The sequence below is a fragment of the Psittacula echo genome, assembly GCF_963264785.1.
Source record: "Psittacula echo genome assembly, chromosome: 4".
NCBI lineage: Eukaryota > Metazoa > Chordata > Aves > Psittaciformes > Psittacidae > Psittacula > Psittacula echo.
Genome location: NC_137738.1, coordinates 67,764,144 through 67,783,986, shown reverse-complemented (window position 1 = coordinate 67,783,986; position 19,843 = coordinate 67,764,144). Strand labels below are relative to the sequence as shown.

The following is a 19,843-nucleotide window of genomic DNA, read 5'->3' as shown; positions in this document are numbered from 1 at the left end:
TCCGTGTTTTTCCCACATATAAATAAACTCTAAAAATCACTGTCATATCAGGAGCACAGTTGCAAAAAAAAGGAAAGCCTCAGAATTTTGTTAGGTGTACCAAGTTCTGATTACACATGGTGCTCTCCCACATTTCTTTAAGGTCATGAAAGGAAACCTAAAATCAGTGAAGTCTTAAGACACTGAAATTGCTTAGTGTTACAGTACATAAAGCTCGTGTACATAAAACTTCCAGTGGAACTTTCAGTTGCACAGAAAGCATGGGACCAGGTCCTGAAACTTGCAAGTCAGATGATTTTCACTCCTATATGATGAAAGTGAGAGAGAGAAATCAAGAGAAAACAGACAGAATTAAAAGTCTGAAAACAAGAAAACATTTTGGTTGTCCTGTTTTTATTCAGTCCACCTTCTGTCTTACTTGCAAGCCAAAGAAGGTAAGCAGGAGCTCTTTGCCTCACCTTTTGCCCAGTAGCCGCATCCACACTAAAAGGAGAAAACTTCATTTAGCTGGGAGTTCAAATGAACCATGAGATTACAGGCATAATTAAGAACAATCCACAAGACTGAAAGTTCAGTGGTTCAAAGCCTGAGTTTTGCAGTTGCTCCCCTCTTTAGGGCACCAACTATGCAACAAACTGGTAAGCCTGTTTTTAACGGCCTTTAAGAAGGTGGGAATTTGCACCTCCCCAACGGCAAACCTTCCCCTGGAATCAACCAGGCAGATCTGCCCAGGTGTAACCAAAACAATATCTGTCGCCTTTTTTTTTCACGTTTCATGTATCATTTAGTTTACTGCTGAAACCACAGCTGCAATAAATTAGGGGAGGCAGTTGAGCTATCCTTACCCTATGATAGAGACAACCATGACCATGACTTCTCTGTATGGCACTTAGCCCTTTGGCCCTGCGTCAATAATGCACTTAAGCTCATGCTTAAGATCAATGACAGTACTTATAAGCTTAATGGTAAGCATGTGCTTAAGTGCTTTGTGGGACTAGCATACTCAGCACCTCTTCAGGATGGAGCACCCACAGACATTCCTTATACCAGTAACAAAGCCTGGAAGGCATTGGTTTAGCAGACTAGGAGCCCTACAGTATACAGTACTTTGCAAGCCTATTTGACAGCAAATGAGATCATTTTACTGTTGGTGTACTGCTCCAAGAAAAAGCAGATGTGGCTGAATTGATACTGGAAGTTATCACCACAAAATATATCACAGCTGCAGATGCTGAAATGCACAGAAGTTGTAAATATCAAAGTGCATTTCAAAGACCTATAGTTAATATGGATGTGGTATGTACAGTATTATAGATGCATATGGTATTAAATGACTGAAATATATTAAATGGTCATGGAGTTAACTGGAATGATTGCTATATGGAACTGTATTAATCTCAAAACAGAGAGCCTATCTTCATAATAGATTTATTAGAGCTGAATAAGATTTTTTTCTCCCTTTATATAAGAAGTAGTACAAATAAGGAAATTAAAGGGGCCCTGGACTGAGGCTTTTGGCTCTGCCATGTTGAAAAATAAAATAAAAGAAACCAACCAACAAACAAACAAAAGAAAAAAATATGGCAAAAAAAAAGCACGAAGACTAAATTTTTACTGTTTCTTGCATTCTCCATTTCACCTCAGGTAGCACTAAGGTGGGGGGGGTTTAATTGCTTCGGGGGGTTGGTTGGTTTGTTTGTTATCTTGTGTAAGTAGTCTTCCCTCTAAACACCAAGCCAGATTCTGCAATGATATATTCCAGTTAGACAATGTATCATATCTTTGAATCGAAAGTAATTCTAACGCAACACAAAACAGAACCTGACTCCTCAGGTTTTGATATGGACTGCTCCATCAAAACAAATCAACAAGCCTTCAAAAAAGAAACAAAGCAAAAAAAAAAAAAAAAAGAAAACAACAACAAACAGGATATATTCAACAAAAACAAGCCATTTTTCATAATACAACAAAAATAACCTTTCTTGGAGTCAAAAGCCACGCATGGCCACTACATGAGGCTAGCCAGTATCAGAAATATTCTTATGCTAGAATAAATACAAAACTCCAAATTCAGATAAAATTCAGTCCTACTTTACGTTATCCCCAGCACTAAAAAGTGAAGTCTATTTCTCCATATTTTCCTAAAACCATGGAGTATGATTTTCCTAAAAAAATTAAGGAAATAAGACTTATGACTCAATTTTGTAATCACCAAGCTATTATTTCTAGTCCATTAAAGGTGTACCTGCTTCCCTGTGGGAGATAAAAAATAACAAAACATTAATACTATGTTTTCACCTATGCCATCTATGGTCACATTTCACTGAAACATATTTAAAATTATCAGTTCCATGATAGCTTTTACAGCAAGAATATTTAACTTTTATTTGTCTTCCTGCAAGGGATAGCAATATATATGCAATTCCATTTGAACGAGTCCTATTCTGGTGGTTTCAATATATGGTATTTTAACTTCTTAGTCATCTTAGCAATGTTTGAGATCATTGTTCAATGTAACATTTACAGCTGAATGGGGCATTTAACGAGTGTCTGGCTGATATATTCTGTTCTGTGATGATGCAGTACTTTCGCTCAAAAAGATTTTCTGAGTTTATTCCAATTAAGTCTTTACTGCTTAGTAAAATCTTCAGTAATTAAAACTACAGGAAAAAAATATTTTCAAAATTACATTATTAAAATGGTACTTTAATGTTGATATACAGACAAGTATTTCTGAGCATCTTCACACATACAAATCCAGCCATTAGTTTTGATTCGCTTTTAATTCCTGCTGGAAATTTGCTTCTAACTCTGAAAGTCATCTATTACTATTTGTTGAATTTGACTCTACTTTCATCTTTCAATATGCTGACATGTGTAACATATGTTGACATGTCTTTCATTATCTACAGGTTAGCCTAATATAGTTGCCACCAAGCTAATCTTTCAAACACCTCTGGTAAAGGCTTCAATCAGTGCAAAACGCTAATGCTGAGGTTATTAACCATCATACCCATTGAGCTCACATTATATTCTTTATGAAGTCTTTAGATTTGTTTCCAGTTTATGCTTATATTGATTTTATGATCTTGCTTTTAAAGAAAGACACTTTCAGATTTTCATTCTTCTTATTTAAAGGATTTGTTACACTTTTATATCCCCGCTCACACTTCACACTCTCCTGGTTCCAGATTTCTTAATGCGCTGAAGATTAAGGGCCTGATCACTCAAGACCTTGCTCATGCAAGGAGTCACAATGGATTCGGCAAGACTGCTTCCACGAGTGAGAACTGTCCACATAATTTAGGATTTGTTAAGAGTGAGCTAAGGTTGGACTGAGCTAAGGTAGGACAATATACCCATTATATCTTTCTGAAAGTGTTCTTTCTCCAGGCTTGAGGAAGAAGGAGTTTTATAGAATTTTTAATTCAGACTGAAAGCAGCATTTCTCAACTTTATGTATATAATAAGTAAGACTATACACCGATGCTTCTAAACTTGTCATTTTTTATAATGATGTAATTTGCAATGATACATTTCATGCAGTACCATGAGATTAACCTGTAAGCAAGCTGGAAGCAGCCTTAACCACGTAATTTGTGCCTAGTTCAAGATATCAAGCTCCTCAAAATTTGTGGATGTTTCAAGTGTGGAATGCCATTTCAAACACATCCACAGTATAAATGTTTTTATTTTAGAGAACTTCAGTCTCTGCTACTCAATTACAAAGAAAACATCGTAAACAAATTTATGATCACCCATTACACAGAAAATGAAAAACATATTTTTAGAAAGTTTCCACACTGAAGTCAATCTGCTGTTTCTATAGGAAGAAGGAAAAAGTGATTTAGAACATTGTGTTACAAATATATACAGCTTTTCGGTAGAGCATAAAGGATTACACTACAAAACATAAAGCTACAGAGAACATTTGAGTGAGTTTCTAAAGAGACTCCTCATTTTAATTAGTTTGTACATTTGAACACTGGAACCTGAGGTACGCTTCTTTCCATTCTAAAAATGAAAAGCCGTAAATACACATTATGATTATTGAGATAAATATGAGGGGGAGCTAGTTTAAACCATGTCATTCAATTGCTTTGGTGAAATAACTACTCATCTTCAGGAACTTCATTTTTGCCTGCAGTACTTACCCCATTAGGAGGGGAGGAAATCCATTCCAACTCTGTCTGTTGTGCTTTAGAGTCCAGCAGTATTACTAAAAAAGGAAAAAAAAAAAAAAAAAAGGCATTTCCACTGATTGTTAAATATAAGTGGAAAAATATAAAACCAAAAACAAAATCTGAATTTTAAAGGTTTTATATTAATATAACTTTTGTACAAAATATTTTTCTTCACATTACAAAAAAATCTGAAACCACAACAATGCATTTACTTGTAAGTAGATGATTAAATGATTATGTACCATCCACATGTAAGCAGATATGCATTAATCTTAACAATTTCATTGCTTAAATCGAAGTGCATTGTTTTTCATACTGCTCTAAAGTATTACTATAATCAGTCATTAAGATGCATGCTCCCTTCATCTTCTTTGTCATAAGAAGGACATTTCCCATATGTTGGTTATTACAGTGAGTTTAAAACACAGAAACACGCACCAACATTTCAATACTTTTCTAAACTGATTTAGAAAGGACTAGTCTATACCTACCCGGAGGTGCACTACAAAAGCAATGGTCTTCTTGAGTTTAAAAGAAAAAAAAATATATGTCCCTTAGGTGATAAAGCAGTAATTCTATAAGCAAATGACAACAAGGAATACAGAAAATAAAAGACTCTGCAATTACCTTACACTTTGCATATACAAAATGCTACTAACAAAATCAAACTAATTTACTTAATGGTCATGGCTTACTAAAATCTTCATGTCATTATACCCCAGTGACACTTCTATACAAAAAGACATCAGTTCTAGTATTCTCAGCACTTATTTTCAGCTAAATGGAACTCCATCTCCAAAAGTGGTTAATCACAGCCTAATAAACCAACTCTTACCTATTTTACACTACATATTGGAGGTTATATTATTGCTGTTCTATTACATCCAAATATACATTTCTATATATCTCACATTTTAATTGTAGCTATAATCTTCTTTCGTAGCATATTAAGTTCCTGTGCGACTTTCAAATGCTACATACAATAACCTATGATGTCTGAAAAAAAAGTGAAACAATTTGCTGTAATACTTTCAAAACAGCCATATCTATAGAGTGATCAATCATATAACTAGGCTTGGTACACTTTGAAAATTCCCTCTCCAAAGCTACACATCTAACCGTGCCTTTAGTTATTTGATTAAATAAAAAGCAACATTTCTAATGTAGATCTACTGAGTGTATTTTTAGCTATAAAACCATTTATAACTTTTTATACAGCATTTAAGTAGTCTGATTTAAGGGTGCAACTTGAATCAACTTTTGTCAGGTCTTTTGAAATGGTTGTAATTCTGGCTTTGGCTCCTTCTCCTAACAGAATTTAACACAAAATTCCTGTGAATTATTAGAAAGATGAGATGACTATAAGAGTTACTTAAAGGCTCATATAGCACTATCTGGAATGTTACCTGAACACACAAAACAGGAGCTTCCAGGTCGGTACTTCAGTAATAAAGTGGACATAGTCATTAAGGAAGTTTGATAGTCTCTCTCTAGAAAGATTATCTGCTTATTTCATTAAGCTTGGATTCAAGGGGCTTTACTTTGTAACACTTTCTATAGAAAAGCAGGTGGTGTGTGTGGTGGTTTGTTAAACAAGAACATTTATAATGGTCCTGGAAAAAAAAGAGGTTCCACGAAAAATTTAACCATTTCAGCACCAGCACAACGTCCCATAGCAGCAACTCGTTATTACACTTTGTATTTGGCAGCGATTCTCCATCACGTAGCAACGGGCAGGCACATCTCAGAAAAAAAAAAAAAAAAAAAAAAAAAAAAAAAAAAAAAAAAAAAAAAAAAAACTAAAAACCACAACAAGCAAACAAACAAATATAAAAAACTGTTGTGCAAAAGGAACCGTACTGTTTCCGTGTGGCACCCAAAGTTACCACCGGGGAAGAGCTTCCCAGGCAGCGGAACCCCGGGGCCTTCAGGGCTAGTTGCGCCCCACTGGAAAGCGATGCTGCCTTGCTCCGCGCGACCTGCCCGCAGCCGCGCTTCGTTACGCAGCCTCCAGCGAGGTCCCTCCGTGGGACAAAGAACGAAAGGAGGCGTAAGACCGGCGAGGGAAGGGCGGGGGCGCGGCCGCGGGGAAGGTGCTCCGCGGGGCTCCACGCAAACCGGGAGCAGCGGGCTCTCGCCTACGCGGGGAGCCGCAGCAGCACAGCCATCCCGGGCGCTGCGCGCAGGCGTCCGCGCCTCCGAGCGGAAGAGCGGGGATTGGAGGCCGCGCAAAAGCGTAACGCCAGGAACGCGGTCCTCCCATCCTCACCGCCCCAAGCGCGGCAGCCGCCAGGTTCGGAAGCGAGCGCCCGGAACAGTAGCCCCGGACAGAGCCCCGAGGTCTCGCAGCCGCGGGCAGAAGGGACCGGACACCTTCCGCCTCATACACACTCTCGCACCGGAGGGAGCGACCCCAGCGGCCCCGCGTCTGCGCTCGTCCCGAGGGTCCCATCCGCGGTGCTGCCAGCGGGTTTCGCCGGTAACGTGGTCACCCCCTCCCTTGGAGAGCCAGGTGGACCCTGCCCCTCTCCCCTCAAGCATCCCACTCTGGCCTCTCCTCATCTACGACAGGGTACTCGGAAAACTTTCCAGACTCACACCGCCACCCCTCTTCCGTACCCAGCGGGGACCGGTGGGAACCCACGCGAGGCTGGAGCCACCACTGACCCTCCGGTGAGGCTGAGGTTGAAGATGCAAAGTTACTACTACTTTTTTTTTTTTTTTTTTTCCCAAACTCTGTTTTTCGTCCCCGGGAGTTTTCTGTACTTGAAGCAGGTAACTGCCATCAATCCCTGTCTACCGCTCGCCACCTCCTGACCCTCTTTTGGCTACGCTGATTTTTCCCAAACATATACACATATTATGCACGCGCACTGATATGTATAGATGCATAGATACATCTCCATACACGTATTAGCCACACGCATACGAGACAGGCTGCCCCCGGAAGGCACCGGCGCAGCCCCGATCTCGATGCAGTCTGTCGGGCAGAGCGGGGCAGGCAGCCCGCACCCTCCCTGGCCCTTCTCCTCTCCCCACCCCACGGCCACGCGCTATTACTCCCCGTGTGTGGGTCTCTGTGTTTTATAGCCCCTCCAAATAAACTTTCGAAATGCTGCAAGGGAAAGGCTCTCTCTTCTTTCCCTTTCTAACCTCGCCATTGCCGCCTTCTCTTGAGGGCAGAGGACATTTTAATCGAGGGGGTCTTTTTTAAGCTCTAGTTACAAGCTAGAAATGGCATTATACTGCATGCCAAAGGTTTGATGAAAAATACTGACGTATACTGCAGAGGGGGAGAACCCCCAAAAGCATACATATGCAAAGACACCAAAAAAGCCCCTGGCTTCCCCTTCCCTGTCGTCGTCTTACACACATACACCCCTGAAGATGGAGACGGACCTTCGCCTTTGGCTGTCAAACGCGAGCCCGGCGCTCCTTTAAATAATTTCGGATTTTCTCACGGTGAAAAAAAGATTCCCAGATGGACTTTGTGAATTGATTTTATACACCTCCATCAGTCTCTGATACAAAGCTGCCTGATTTATCTCTGTACGCAGAGGAAACAAATGTCCGGGGTTCGCCTTAACACAGATACCAGTGTTGAATTGATGGGAATCGGGAAGGAAAGCCCCGTTGTGATACGCAGATGGTGTAAACCATCCAATGCCTAAATCTCTCCAGCGATGCCTGGAGAGAGTACACACGTTGCAGGCACAGGACGCCAGACTGTGTGTACCCTCTTTAAACATATACCCAGCCTGCATGGCTGGGAGGTTCAAATCTCCACCCCGTTACTCCTTCCCACGGCATGTGCACAGCCCCGCCGAGCCAGAGCGCTGCAGGCCCCCGGTGGGCAGCGGCGACGAACTGCCCCGCAGTCTCAGCCCCGCGCCGTGTCCACGGAACGTCCCGAGCCTTAAAACTCGGCCCTCAGCCCCTGCAGCCCCCAGCCGGATAGCAGCGAGGTAACCTGCCTTCCCTGCACTTCGTTGGGAACACTACAGCTGCCACAGGAAAGTGGGGCTGCCCTGCACGGATCCCCAGGCTGGGGGCTCTCTCCCTAGCCTCAAGCCTTTTCATCATGTGCAAATGCCTTAGAGAGCTCATTCCTGAGAGCGAAGGCAGTTGCCCCGATCTCTCTCACACACACCCGCACATCCCCAGTGGATGCCTTGCTCTTTGCTCCCTCCCGCCTCAACCGAAAAAAAAACCAACCAAAACCGCCTTTTTCTTTTTTTTTTTTTTTTTTTAAGGGGGGGCTGACAAACAGCTCACAGTGGCAGGCAGATCCTCCGCTAAGCCACCACACAGACTCCGTGCGCAAAAGCAATAAATAAGCCCAAACTTTTGTTTCCCGCATCACCTTACCTTCTTTTGCAGCCTGTGCCTCCCCCGTGTGTGCAAAGCGGAACAACCAGACGGAGCACAGAATAATCCAAGAAGGGACCCTACTTTGGAAAACCATGGTGCAGGAGCGGGGTGGTATTTCTAGCTATGTATTTCTAGACACTGCCACTGCCGCCGCTTGCTGGGTGCTAGAAGACGGCGGAAAAATTGTTGTGCTAGTCTCTGGCTCGGCGCTCCCTCCCTCCCGGCTGCTTTTCTCTTTCTCCTCCTCCTCCTTCCTTCCTTCGCCGCCGCCGCCGCCGCCTCCTTTGCCGCCTCCGCCGCCTCCTCCTCCGCGCCCCTGCTCGGCTCCTGCACAGAGCCGGCCGCCCGCCAGCCCCGACTGCAGCCGAGCCGGCAGCTCCGCTCTCCGATAATATCAATTAGGGCGAGGGGGCGGGACCGCAGCGCGGGGCGGCCCGTCCCTCAACCTGACTGACAGCCACCGAAGGCCAAACAGCAGCCATCTTCGGCGCCCGGCGAGCCGAACTGGCGCCTGAGTCGCAGCTGCCGGGGGGGGGGGGCGGGATCGGCGGTGTCACCCAATGAGCTTTTGGCGGTGTCGGGTTGCCGCCGGAGCCGGGGAATCGGGGGCTGTGTGCGGCGGGACGAAGGGGCTGAGCCGGGCACAGGGGCTAGACCGCACTTGGTGCTATCCTGCACGCCTGGAGCCGGCCGCCTGCCCGCCCGCCCTTCCCCTTCCCCTTCTCCTCCGAGCGAGTGAGGCGGGTAGACCCAGGGCTCTGTGTGTTCTCCCCGTACCACAGCTGCCGTGGTGAGGAGCGGGAAAAGGACCCGACTCCAATCCGTACCGCTGTCGGCGGCGGGTCTTGGCGCTACCCCAGGCGAGGTGTCTGCCCTTGGCAGGGCCGAAAAGCGCACCTGGGCTGCTGCCGCCGAAAGGGAAACTTCGGCAGGAGATGCAGGACGGTGCTCCGAGACAGTGCTCTGCCAAAAGTCAAGTTCCTCAGGGCTGACATCACCCGGCTCCCTCCCTCCCCTTTGTTTTATTCGGGTTTTCCGTCCCGCGCCTCCGGTTTTCCCCAGATAAGAAGAACAGGTTAATGACAATATAGGTCTTTCTTACTTGGGGGCGTGTGGGAGGGAGAGGCAGTTGCTTTCCACACCCTGTTCGCCGGGTGTAACCTGAAGCGAGGGCAATCCGCTCACGGAGAGACGATTTAAACCAGGAAAAAGGGTGAGGAAAAAAAAAAAAAAAAAAAAAAAAAAAACAAAAAAAACACGAGGGAGAGAATTTGCCAAGTCTCTTTTGCCAGCGCTCACCCTGCGGGCCGGGAGCGCTTCTCCCACGTATCCTTAAAACCCCTCCGCTTTCCTTTCCCTAAACCCACCCTTGCTACGGATGGACTAACAGGGCGAAGCGACACGAAAACTCACTCTTCCCTGGCCGAGGCTGCAGGGCGGAGGGCGGTGCGACCAGCGAGGTGTCTCCGCCGGCCTCGGTGGGAGCGCTCCTCGCTCCGGCCGCGGCGGGACCGGGTCAGGGGCCGGTTATTGTAATCCCCGAGGCGGGAGGTGTCGATCCCTGCCCCGACTGCTCTCGCCGCTCCGCGCCTCTTGCGAAGGCCCTGCCCGGCCCCTGCCTCAAACTCTGCCCCGCTCACGTTCCCCGAGTTGATGCTGTTGAGATCGGTTTTTGTACAGCTCCGTAAAAAGTGCACTGCCGTGCCCTTTCGGAGGACGGAAAGAAGATGTAAACGGTATAAGTGATTATTGTCTGGGAAGCAGGCAAAGCCAGCGAAGCGAAGGGGGTGTAATTGCAATTCGGTGGCAAGACTATGCGAGAATCTGAAACAATCCTTGCGCAAATGGGGACCCTGGAACAGAAAATGTGGTGGAAATTGAAATTGAGGGTTGCTTGTTTATGGGACCTTCAGGTAGATAAAATTATAATTATTATTATTATTATTAATAGTAATAGTAGTAATAATATCCTCAACATTTTCAAATAAACAGCCAGCATACTCCGAGCTTCAAGCACTTTCCCTGTGTTTTCCCTGTGACTTCTGGGGATGATGTGGAGGTACCCTCAAAAATGCACTGTATTCCTTCCACTTGCTGAATAATTAATACTCAGGGCTTAGAATATGACAGGTTTTGCGTTTCATTCAGAATCCTCTTTTGATACTCTGGATACCATGATGAATGTAAGCAGAAGTATGCACTCTTGATTCTCTTGTCCTGTGTCATCTGTCATTCCCATCTGCATTCATGCGTACTCAAAAAAAAAGGAGCTGTGCAGAACAGTGAGTTTGCTTATCTTCTTTTAAAAAGACAATTTTATTTTAAATATTTACATGCAGGTATTTTGTAACTTCCTTGAAAATTTTCGTAGGTACAGCTAGTTTTCATGTGACATGTGTTGTAACAATGATTAAAGCAGATGCAGGAAGTCCTTAACCTGGTTAGTCCTCAATGATCTTGTAGCACAAAGTGCAGGCATTTCACTACAACATCATTAACCTCGAAAGGCAAATTTTAACCTACAGAATCTATTAAAAAAAAAATTACTTACACTGAAACTTTGAATGACTATGTTCAGAAAAATTCAGGAACTTACTTAATGAACCAATTGACAGGAGAAAGGCTCAAGTGGTAATGAGATATATCTATGTCTTGCATACAGTGCTAGGCCAGACACTTTTCTTCATCAACACCTGCATTTATGTAAGCTATATTGTGCTATATTGTACAATCTAACATTGTATGTGTATATGTGTATAGTGTCCCTACACATGTAAGGATACTTAAAGGTATGCAAATATATTGACCACATGAAGGGCATATGCACATGAGTCAATGTATAAAGAAATTAAATAAGAGATTAAAAAAAAAATCTTCCAAATCAACTCATTTTAAATGCTTTGTCTTCCCAATAATTGTAAATTGAGCTGAAGTTGACATATGTATTGCTTCCTTAAAAGTCATGGATGTGTTCACAGTTACACCAAAAAGAAACCATATACATGGAGAGGGTATATTACAGTATGATTTTTTAGATTGTGCTTCTTACAGATGAGACCTTCATGAAATTGATTCAGAATTTGAAAACAATTTTAGCTAATTTTATTTTTTCTCCTTTTCCTCTGCTTCTTTGTTGTATTTTTCTAATAATTCATTGGATTCTGTAGAATGCATTGCCTGTATTGCATCTCATCCAGCTAAGAGCTGGATCTTCTATGAACAAAAGCAGAAAAGAGAAATGTTACAACTGAACCAAAATACTCAAACGAAATGGACTACAACCCTCAGATTTGGTACCAAAATCTATGAAAGAGGAAAAGAAGAAGAAGGAGGGAAAAAAAAAAAAAAGGCAACTGGGAACTTCATTCAGCACCATGTGTTACAATTCAGACATCATCAAAGTAAATGGTTGTAAAAAGTAAATTGTTCTGTTCCAACTAAAGACACTGATGTTGCTTTTTTGTTCTGTTTCATCCTTTTTTCCTTACTTAAAATCTGTAGGCCAGATTCTGCCTTTTATTTAAACTTTTTTGTAGTTAGAATGGCTTTCTTGATATTATCTAGCTTCCCTATACTGAATTGCAACAGTCTAAGCAGATTTTGGAGAAATATTTAAAGAATTTTCTCCTTAAAACTGACTAACTCTATCTTCACCACATAACTCAAACTGAAATTGTGATACAAGAAACACAGGATGAATTTTAAGGCTATACAAACGTACATAAGGAAATAAGCATGGTTTGAAAGTAGTTTCGAAATTCTGTTTTCACAAATTCTGCAGGATTCAAACATTGGGTTTTGGCTACTCTATGCAAGGCTGGAACAAAATTTCAATAGCCTCAATAAGGTATTGAAGGTTACCTGTAGACATAGTTTGTGAAAATGACACTGGGTCTCGGTTCTGTCCACACAGGAATGATCCTTAACACTGGTTTTGAACAAAAACATTTGAACTGTCTTTTACAGTAGTAAAAGTAGAAATTAGGCTTAAGTAATAGAAAAACATTATTTTAAAATGCTGAATTTAGTCATTTGTGGTCATAATTGAAGCAATACCTAAGCAATTATTTACCTGTGCACAAGATTTTCTATTAAATACGTAACACACATTTTTAATTTTTTTTTTTAATATAAAAATCAGTGGCTTCATGACATCTGACTTTGTAATCACTTGCATTTAGTCTTCCAGATGAAGATGGCACTTGCATTCCAAATCTGGATCAGCGATGAATTTTCCATACAGTGTCAATTTTAGATCTTCAGGTGGGTTTATAAATCAGAGGAGCTCTATTATAGTAAAGAAGGCAATGTATTAAGTAAATATTACTGGTTCACACAGAAATTGTACAGAATTGGAACTGTATTGTTTGAAAAACATGCTCACGTAAAAAGTCCTTTCTATAGTTGAAATTTCTGTTTGTTTGCTTGTTTGTTTTTAAACTATTCTAGTTAACACAAATCAAAAATAGTGCTACAAAGCTTCACACTTTAAAGTCCTCACATATAACAATTCACTGTCAAATTTTCTCTTGGGGGATTTAAAATTGTACACTGTGCTGAATAGATACTTCGATTCAGTTTTCTGAATCTATGAATTTTCAATATACTTGGAAAACACTGTTCAAAAATAAGGATAAGATGGTGTGTCAGCTTGCCATTTAATGGAAATAAAATACATTCTATAGAACAGTACAAATTAAATTCAGGTTAAACATATATGTGAACATGAAATGCTTTTCCCAGGGAACAGTAGCAGACTTGTGCAGGGTCCAAAACTATACTGCATCTGCATCCTGTAAGACTTGTTCCTCTGATAAATCTGAGTTTGAAAGCTGTTTTACTAAGGAACAAGAGCCTTCATCCCTCTCTGTGTTGATCACTCTTCACGGCCTGTTACTATATCTCATTGTGCTGTAGACCTTCCCCTGGGAAGCCAGTCAGGCAAGCCAGTGCCATCATCCTGCAATAGCACCTGGGGATACTCTGAAAGGAGTTAATTTACATTGCTCACCTATGAATTAAAGGAATGCCTTTGTGCACAGATGTAACAAGAAGTAACTGCACACTGTGTGCTTCAAAAAGCACATCATTGACTTCAATAAACTATAAGATTCAGTTTCAATTTTACTAGGATGTTTGTTGTGCTAAAAATTGCAGACAGAGCCTGATCATAAAGGTAGCTAATTCTCATTTTAGTTAATTAATTGTAAGCAGTAGATAAACTCTAATATGCTCCAGTGAGGTTAGTATCTTCCTGTTCTTCCTCAGTACAAGTGACAGCTGATCACTTCCATCTGTGACAGTCCTAGATTCTTCTTTCAGCCCAGCTGAGGTGAAAAATCAGACCCAGTAAATTTCCTGTTTCCATATATTACTTCCTCTTATAGTTACTCTCAATCTCTCACTTTCCATGGTTCTGTGCATGAGCATGGAAGCACCTTTCCTCTCAATCTCCCTCCTGTGTTAGAAAGTAGGAGGAGTAAGGATAAAAGAACAGATGCAATAATCCTTATTTAGTTCTGAAAGATAAACTACAGATTGCAATGGCAGAATTTCCAGTGCTTTCACCTTTAGATCCAGGAAGTGTAGTGATGTGGAGCATCACTACTGACAGGAAAGCTGCCAAAGCGTATGAGAGAAGGTGTTCCTTGAAGTAGAATAATTTAAGAATTGCATCCCTCAGGAGTAGAACCCTCTGCAGATTTTCCTTTTTGCCATCTTTCACATACTCTCATGCTCTGTCAAGTTTCTGTGCACATATACTGCCACTTCTATCCTTGTCTGTAGGTTTACACCCCACCCCCAAATTTATCTCTCATATCCACTGCAAGTAAACTAGACTTCTGACAAGTAATACACATACTAATTTGTGGAAGTTTGTTTTATCCTAAAGCAGTTGATGCTTAACAAAGATGCTTAATCACAAGACCTTACACAGTTTATCTCCTTCAAATGTGGAAGTTCACATGAAAGTGAGTTTCACGGGTTAAGTAATGCTTTATTCAGAAGGCTTTGACTTTCGGCTTGAATTTGCTAACTGTAGTTTCAGGATGTGATTTCTTTAGTACTTACTGTAGTGTGACAAAGGTTAATAAAAGTACCTAACCAACTGTTTTTATATAGTCAACTCTGGTTTATCTAAAATAATAAACTTGTAATACAAATGCAGGGGTGATGGAAATCCTCTGTAAAATTAAGCTACGTGACTGTATAATGAAGAAAAAAGGGTTTGTTATATTCTACCCTAAAGGGCAAGCTAACACCTGCCTGCAGGCTGAGAAATAAACCACATATTGCAACACTGCCTCTGGACCCCTTCTGTACTTGATGCAACCAGATTAGCTCTCTCTGTCCCCATGATAATATGCGCCACAAAATGGATAATTTCATCCCAGTCCCCACTGAGTATTTTCTTTTCTTTTAATTATTATTATTTTACATACATTTACTAAGTATTTTCTCAGTTGTCTCCTGTCTAAAGCCTCTGCTCAGATAATGTCTTCATTTTGTAAGCAGTTCCATTGATCTAGATGAGAGTTAGGTGCTACTCAAGCTGAATGAGAGTGATACTGTTAGGTAAACACTAAGTATCTTTAAAGCTCCTTCAGATGGAAAACACTCCATTTCAAGAAATACTTTATTTGTCCTTTCATATATGTTTTTCTTGAGGAGGTGATTTGCACTGTAAGCAGCAAGCAAAGTTAACTGGTGCAGTGGGAGGACTGCTTTTTGTAGACCATAACTTCGATAATTTAATTTTTTTTTTTTTTTTTTTTTTTTTTTTTTTTTTTTTTTTTGGTGGTGATGCAGATTCTAGCTGGTTGTTTTTTGTTTTTTGGTTTGTTTTTTTTTTTTTTTTTGGTTGGTTGGTTGTTTTTTGGGGGTTTTTTTTGGGTTGGGTTTTTACCCCAGTGATGCCACAATAAGCAGTTATGACTGAGCTGTAGTGTTGTCAGTGATGTCTAGATGTCTAGGTCTTTTTCTTAAGTGGTTGCAATAAATTTAAAGCCCAGCAATGTGACTGAATAATTATTTTTTTTATTTTTTTCCCTCTTTTTTCTAGTGAGGAACTAGAAAAACATCTCTCTACAGTAATTCATGTGTCTTTGCATTGACCAGCTGCTTAGAGGTAAGGTTTCTAATCCACTGTGTTACCTTTCTTAATCCTGGTTAACCTTAATAATCTTTTGCCACATCACTGTCTACAACTTTTACAATAGATGATAAATATATTAAACTGTACTACTCAAGGTACATATCTTGATTTATCCTCCAATTTGGTTTTTTTTATGATGAAATCAACCATTTCTTTGTTAATGCACTTTGTTTTTCATATCATAGCAGGACTGTAATTCTTGACAGATGTCTGCCTCACTGTAATTATATAGATCTTAACAGTCATCTTTGGGGAGACTTAACAGACTATCTTGTATCATTTTATATGAAATTTTATTTTTTCCCTTTTTAATAGTGTGATCAAAAATATTAAAGGCAGCTGCAATACATATATTAACATCTTCTATTTCCCTTTGCTTTTTAATTTTGTTCTTTATCCTGTTTTCAAATATAACCAAATATTCAAATAACATTACATGAAAGCAAATGAATTAGTATAGCTGGCAGGCTGGACCTTAAAAATAAATAATTCAGATTTATGCTGTGAGGTAATATGATTTTGTATTTTTTACACATATTTTATTAGCACACAAACAACCAGGCTAATTTCTGCAAATGCTGTACTACAGTAGTAATACACACAGTAAGAAATCAACTTACCTAACTGAACTTCCAGTGTTAAGAAAAAAAAAAGAAAAAGAAAAGAAAATATAGTCACATAGTCTTCCAGATCAAGGTGTCTGCCAAGGACATTTCATCAGAAATCAGCTTCCTGAGTTCTAGGAGAAAAACTCTATGCTACTTTTTCCTTCCTCAGTGTTAACATGTATCTTCCTAATCATCCCATAATCCCATATGGGTAGTAGGAGTTAGTTTTTCCCCAGAATGGGCACAGAGTTCTCAATGAATGTTGCTACAAAAAACCAAACCAAACAAAACAAAACAAAAAAAACCCAACAACAACAAAAAAAACCACACCTCCAAAAAAACCCCACAAAAAACCCCCGAAACACACCAATAACCAAAAAACCACAACCCATAGCTTGCTGCTTACAATTTACAGTCAAGGACATGGCAGACTGAGAGAGCATTAAGTCACCTTTGTGTCTTTCTGATTTGGTAAGCCGAAAATGTCCTTAGTGTATCCAAAAAACGCTCTGGGGGCCTGCAAAATTACAGCACGCTCCTAAGGCTGCCTGGTGTACTGCAGGACCAGTTTGTGTCTGCCTTCTGCAGCCCTGTCCTTCCTTCCCTCAGCTTGTCTCTAGCTTTGCCCCTTGCTATGATTTTCAAGACAGTGCTTTGAAGGCTGTCTTCTAGCATGCCTATGCAAAGGCTTTCCTCTCTCAGATAGAAACAGTGATTGTGGAGCTTTAATACTATTCCAGACTCTTTGTCCTGCATATAATGTGCCTTGCATACAACAAGCTATAGCGTAATTAAGGTAAATTTTACGTGCTTAATCAGGCTCAGCAAAATAACATAGTTTGTCACATTTCTTTCAGCTGAAATCAGTACACAGTTTTAAGTCTGCACTGCCTCTACTGTACCTGTGAGTAACTGCTGTCAGCTGGCAAGGGGTTCATCTGAATTTGGATTCACTAGGAGATTAATTTAAGGTAGTTCTCTTTCAAAACAAGTACTGTACTGTATCTGTTCAGACCAAGACTTCTCAGTACTTATTTGTCAAATATGAATATGTATGTGTCTACATACATAATTTCCTCACAAATTCAATAGTTGTAGATAAATGGAATGTAGAGATAATACAGTTTCATGCATGCAATACTGTGTACAGAGGGCCAGTCTCTTATCTCCTGTGTATTGACATAATTGCAACAACATTATGCTAGTTGGGGCTTTTTGGCAAGAATTCATGCCAGTTACATAATTCATTACAGCATATTCTAACCTACTGAAAACTATGCATATTTTTAGGCATAGCTTGTACAGTCTCAGTAATTTCTGCTTGCAAATTCCCTTTAGACATGCCCTCAGGTTCCCCCGGATATGTTTCTGTCACTGTGTCACTTTGAGAGTCACTACTGCAATTCTTCCATCTATTCAGTTCTCATAGAAGTCAGTACAGGATTTAAATGCACATAAGTAATAAGGCTGGATGTTGGTCAAAGCACGGTAGGTTCTAAGCTCTTCTAATAGTCTGAGCACATGCTTCCCATTACTAAGAACTGTGAGCCTGAGCCTTACCTGATGTGAGATCCTGGAGTCAGTGTTTTTCTGCACCTGCTTTCTACCTTATGATAAGTTATATTATTTAAATCTTGCAAACTGTGTTTATATAGATATATATCAAAAACAAACAAACAAGCAAATCAACAAAACCCAAACCACCCAGGACAAGCGAACAAAACAAAACAAAACAACCACAGAGAAACCCAAACCACCCATTACAATACTAACATTAGAGTTTGGGGGGAAACAAAAATTCTGCAGGTTTTTGTGAGAAAGGAGAGCTCTGCCTCCACCTCTTCTCCCCTTAGCTTCCCACGAGTCTCATTTTACTAGGATGCTGGTATTTGTTCCTGGGGAAATTTGCCCTGCAGTTAAGACGGTAACCTACAGTGGGATTGGAGATGTTTGAACTGCCTTCTTCTGCACATTCTCAGTGAAATATGCTACTGCCTTTCCCCGGGAAATGCTCTCCCTCACCTAAGGGCACAGCAGATCTACATGACTCTTCTTGCTCACTGTTCTGGCTCTGTTTCAAGATTGTGCTGGAGAAACCAGAGCAGTGAGTGAAGATGAAGAATATAGCTTGCCTCCGCTGCCTCCCTGCTGAACTAAGGAGAGGAACAGCTCAAGGAAAAGGAGTGGCAGGAGAAAAGCCACAAAAAGGGCAAGCTGCTATGCTGAGTGATGTACTGGGTTATTACTGTGGACACTGTGATAGTCATTTAAAGAGTTTTGTTACTGTTTGATGTAATTTTTGATGATGCTATCAGGTATGGTGTATTGTCCATGCTTTGCCTCCTTTTCTCACCTTCATTTTTGCTATTCATGGGGAATTGTCCAATTCTCAGAAAGGTGTAACTTGAATTTTAAAAAGTGACGGTCTGGATCCAAATGATGGAAAGCCAAGGGAGTTCATAAGGAGGCTAAAATAACAAGATTATTTTAAAATGACATTTGCTTATGGTTTTAACTATTCTGTCTCTCTAGCATGCAGATATGTGTGATAACCCCACTTAACTGACAGTTAGGTCACATTAATCAGGCTACTTCTATAACTGCCTCTTTCTACCTGCAATTACATATTGTTCTCCAAAAGAGTTCCACACAGTTATGCCCAATATAGGGACAAGAGTAATTCATAGAATCATAGAATTATAGAATCATAGAACTCAGCAGTACTTTGCTCAGCTGCACTAAGTTGTTTTGCTATATGGAAAGAATTTAATTAGTTCACATCAAAGTTGCGCTGCCTTCAGTGACAGGTAAAATTGGTGTGTAGCTGACTCAATGTGAACTGATATAAAACTCTGGAAACCTAGCTTTCGATGTACTGCTTAATGCAGCTCAGAAAAGCAAATCCCATCACAGTATAGCACACAAAGTGAAATAAATGAATGAAACCTGTGTGATTAAATGTTTTCATCTAGAAATTTTGTTGCAATATTCAGAAACTCTACAAACTCTTCTAATTCATTGTACTCTTTGTTTATTACTAATAAATTAATGTGCCAATGGAAGGAATTCATTACCCTTTCTACACACTTCAGAAGTTGCAGGTCATTTATTAATCTGTGTTATCTGGTAAGACTAAAACCAGCTGTAATTACATTGTTAAACATTGATTAATAAGCAGCCCACATCACTAATATACACAAGAAGAAGATAAAAAAAATCTTTTTAAAGACTTAGAGTAAAATTTTAGCATTCCTTTGGGAATAAGGAAATCTGGATCTTCATCAATATTCATTTTTGTAAGATTTCATTTGCTTGTACAGCTGTATTTCTAAACACCTTTTGGAAACAGATTAACAAGCAAATTCAATTACACTAGAGTAAACGAACTGCATTCACAAAGTGGTATTAATGTACTAAGTGAAACACTGAGAATGAAACATTTTTTAAAATAGTCTTCAGCTAACCATTCTTTTTTCTTTTGTATCCTTAGTTCAATCATGTAATTGGGCACACATCTATTTTAA

General features: G+C 40.5%; 1 protein-coding gene across 6 annotated transcripts in view; it reads right to left on the bottom strand.

Moving 5' to 3' along the window:
* EPHA7 (EPH receptor A7) overlaps window positions 1-8,649 on the bottom strand; it is a gene marked incomplete at both ends in the record, with an annotated part of 166,261 nt that extends 157,612 nt beyond the window's left edge. For all 6 annotated transcript variants that reach the window (XM_080615369.1, XM_080615374.1, XM_080615370.1 and 3 more), the window contains 2 exons: window positions 4,155-4,219; window positions 8,553-8,649. In XM_080615369.1, the coding sequence (XP_080471495.1) occupies window positions 4,155-4,219; window positions 8,553-8,649 (162 nt within the window). The remainder of the gene's footprint in view (window positions 1-4,154; window positions 4,220-8,552) is intronic.
* Window positions 8,650-19,843: the final 11,194 nt, after the last annotated feature.